Genomic DNA, 3,886 nt, shown 5'->3' on the forward strand with positions numbered 1-3,886 from the left:
TGTGTGTGTGTGTGTGTGTGTGTGTGTGTGTTTTGTGGTCATTACAAATGGGATTGAATTCATGATTGGGTTCTCAGCTTGATTGTTATTGGTGTATAGAAATGCTACTGATATTTTTGTTTGTTTCTTCATTAGTTTTTTATAGAGACAGTGTCTCACTTTATTGCCTGGGCTGGTCTCAAACTCCTGGGCTCAGGCAATCCTCCTACCTCAGCCTCCCAAAGTGCTGGTGTTAACAGGCATGAGCCAGTGCACCCAGAAAAATCACCACCACTGATTTTTATACACCAGCTTGGTATCCTGAAACTTTACTGAAGAGTCATTTTATTTATTTATTTATTATTTTGGCTTCCTCAATCATGGTATTATTATTTATTTATTTCTCTTTGAAAAAGACGAATGCTTAACGAATTTGCATGTTATCCTTGTGCAAGGGCCGTGCTCATCTCTGTGTTGTTCCAGTTTTAGTATATGTGCTGCCAGAGCGAGCACTAAAGAGTTTTCTTCATAGAGCAGCCAGAGTGATCCTTTTAGGAATTTAGTGAGATCTTTTCACTCCTCTGCTTTGAATTCTCCAGTGGCTCCCAGTCTCCTTAAAAGCCAAAGCCAGACTCGATTATCCTGCCAGTATATGTCACATGGCCCTCCAGTCCCTCCTGGCCTCCTCCCCTGCTGCTCTTCCCTTGGCTCATTTCACTCTCACCACATGAACCTGGAATGCACTAGGCACGCTGCTGCCTCAGGACCTTTGTACTGCTGCTCCTTTTGTCTAGAACATTCCTCTCAGATAGTCTCATGGCACACTCCCACTTCCTTCAAGCCTTGCCTCAAATCTCACCTTCTCAGTGAGGCCCACCCTGACCACCCTTTTTAAAACATTGGGCCAGCCGGGCACTGTGGCTCACACCTGTAATCCCGACACTTTGGGAGACCAAGGCAGGAGGATCACAAGGTCAAGAGATCGAGACCATCCTGGCCAACATGGTGAAACCTCGTCTCTACTAAAAATACAAAAATTAGCGGGGCGTGGTGGCACGTGCCTGTAGTCCCAACTACTTGGGCTGGGGAGGCTGAGGCAGGAGAATCACTTGAACCTGGGAGGCGGAGGTTGCGGTGAACCGAGATTGAGCCACTGCACTCTAGCCTGTGACGGAGCAAGACTCTGTCTCAAAGAAAAAAAAAAAACATTGGGCCCTTCCTTCCTCCCTTCACCCCAACCCCCAGCTACCACCAGCGCTTCCCTTAGTGGACTCTATTTTTTTTCCATGGCACCCCTCCCCTTTTCACATCCTATATAATTTACTATGTTTGTTGTTTGTCTCTGCCTGCTAGATGATGAGCTCTGTGAGGACAGCAGTTTCCATCTGTTTTGTTTGTGGATATATTTTTAGCTCGAAGAACAGAGTGTGGCACATAATGGACGTGCTTATTGTTTTTTGAATTAATGACTATGTAGTGTTTATATGTTAGGACCTATTACATGCCAGGTTCCTGGCAGGGTGCTGGGAATCCAAAAATGCATGAGAGTGGTCCCTGCCTTCTGTCCCAGAGTCTGTTTGTTTTGAGGAAGGCCACCATTCACTTGCTCAGCTTGCCCTGCTCCCTCAGCCTGAGGACTTGGACCCTTTGTGCCTGTTCTTGCTGTATAGTTACCCCTATGGGCTGTGAGCTCGGGGCCCCCTCTTGAGTCATTCCTGGGTTACGCTGCTCCATGGTGTTGCTGTCCTCTTGCTCCTGCCCTTCACTGAAGTGGTCCTGGATTTACACCCACAGGCTGACCTGTCAGACACTGCTTTTTGCGTAGTAACTTCCTTGCGCCTGGAACTAGACTTTTCATTTTCTCTGCCTTTTTTTTTTTCGAGACGTGGTCTTGCTGTTGCCCAGGTTGGAGTGCAGTGGCATTATCACAGCTCACTGCCACCTCCAACTCCTTGCCTCAAGGAATCCTCCCATCTTGGCCTCCTGAGTAGGTAGGACTTCAAGCACACACCACCATACCTAGCTAATTTCTTTATTTTTTTGTAGAGTTGAGGTCTTGCTATGTTGTCCAGGCTGGTCTAGAGTTCCTAGCCTCAAGTGATCCTCCTGCCTCAGCCTCCCAAAGCACTAGGGTTACAGGCATGAGCCACCATGCCCAGCCATCTCTGACTGGGTTTGAATTCTGTCTCTACCACTTAACAGCTGTAATGACCTTGGGCAACTCAGGTAGCTTCCCTGAGCCTCAGTTTCCTGAATTATATGATAAGACTAGTAGTAATTATTAGTTCATAGGGATATGGTGAAAATTAAATGAAACCATGAATGTAAAGCATTTAGTACAATCCCTAGAATGAATTCTCCATCAATAAATGTTACCCTCTGTTATTGTTATTGAATTGTCATGGATTATGTAAGTGATTTATAAAGGCACTGAATAAATCGTAGTTATCCTTACCGCCACCACCACACAACCCCACCAAAATCAGTCCTTTTGGTATCCCAGGCGCTCCTCTCTCTAGGATGACTCCCTCAATGCATGTCAGCTACTCTTTGACCAAACCTCACAATGATTTGTCTAACGTTCCTGTTTTTTTCCTATTCAGACCTGAAAGAAGACTATGATCAATGGAACAACCTTATTGAAGGCATTGGACCGTCGCTCACCCCAGGGGCCCCCCACCATCTGTCCAGCTTGTAGGCACAACTGGACGTTTGTAAAGTCACTTCAGCCAAGTTTTCATTTGGGAGCTACCCAAGGGCACCCATGAGCTCCTATCAGAAAGTGATCAACGTGACTCGTTTTTTCAGATTGAAAGGTGTAATCACACTGCTGCTTGGATAACTGGGTACTTTGATGTTAAAATCACTTTGGGACTGGGATCACTTGCTGATTGACAAACAGACTTTCTGGGACCTTGATGGAGTGGGGAACAAGCGGTAGAGTGGGACTGGAGGAGACCCAGGCCCCGGGCTGAGCACTGTGAGGCCGGGATGAGAAGACTCAGCCCAGCGAGCTCATTCCCTCACCTCTGGTCAGTGCTGCTGCTTCAGTGAAAGAGATGAAGCCAAAGGATAGAGTGAAAATCCCTACCTTCAGAGACTCTAGCCCAGCCCAACACCATCTCTTCCTATCTCGTAGCCTTCTCCCTCCCCAGGGCCACTTGTTGAAATCTGAGCACTTTATGTAAATTTCTAGGGTATGAGCCGTGATCACATTTTCTGTTTATTTCTAAGTCTTCTCATTGTATGGAACATAGTACTACTTATACTTACAGTAGTAAGTTGTACTTGTGAGCCCACAGAGAGGCAGACAGCATGGCTCTCACAACACAGGGAGAAAAACTGAGGTACAAAGAGGTACCTCAGAAGCTCTGGATTCTTTGGGGGTTTTGCTAAAAGCATATCTTGATAGGAAACAACACAAGCAGGTTGAGATGGTGAAGATGACTCAACAACAGTGTTAAATGGCCATTTGCACAGGCCTTTGCCACAACAGAGAAGCAGTTTGGTCAGTTAAAACTTAGCTACAGCCTGAACAGTACAGCCAGACCCCATCTTAAAAATAAAGAAGGCTGGGCGCAGTGGCTCATACCTGTAATCCCAGCGCTTTGGGAGGCCAAGGTGGGCAGATCACTTAAGGCCAGGAGTTTGAGACCACCTGGCCAGCATGGCGAAACCCTATCTCTATTAAAAATAAGAAAAATTAGCCTGGTGTGGTGGCAGGCGCCTGTAATCCCAGCTACTCTGGAGGCTGAGGCAGGAGAATCACTTGAACCCAGGAGGCAGAGGTTGCAGTGAGTCAAGATCATGCCACTGCACTCCAGCCTGGGTGACAGAGCAAGACTCTGTCTTAAAAAAGAAAGAATGAAAGAAAGAGAGAGAGAGAGAGAGGGAAAGAGAGAGAAAG

General features: G+C 46.7%; 1 protein-coding gene across 2 annotated transcripts in view; it reads left to right on the forward strand.

Annotated features, from left to right (window-relative positions):
- The window catches only part of PAFAH2 (platelet-activating factor acetylhydrolase 2, 40kDa), a 43,906-nt gene extending 40,069 nt beyond the window's left edge, over positions 1–3,837 (forward strand). For both annotated transcript variants that reach the window (XM_011955612.1, XM_011955613.1), the window contains exon 11: positions 2,583–3,837. In XM_011955612.1, coding sequence (XP_011811002.1) covers positions 2,583–2,677 — 95 coding nt within the window. In that variant the 3' untranslated portion in view covers positions 2,678–3,837. The remainder of the gene's footprint in view (positions 1–2,582) is intronic.
- Positions 3,838–3,886: the final 49 nt, after the last annotated feature.

This window comes from Colobus angolensis, unplaced genomic scaffold (genome assembly GCF_000951035.1).
Source record: "Colobus angolensis palliatus isolate OR3802 unplaced genomic scaffold, Cang.pa_1.0 Scaffold4, whole genome shotgun sequence".
NCBI classification, from domain to species: Eukaryota; Metazoa; Chordata; class Mammalia; order Primates; family Cercopithecidae; genus Colobus; species Colobus angolensis.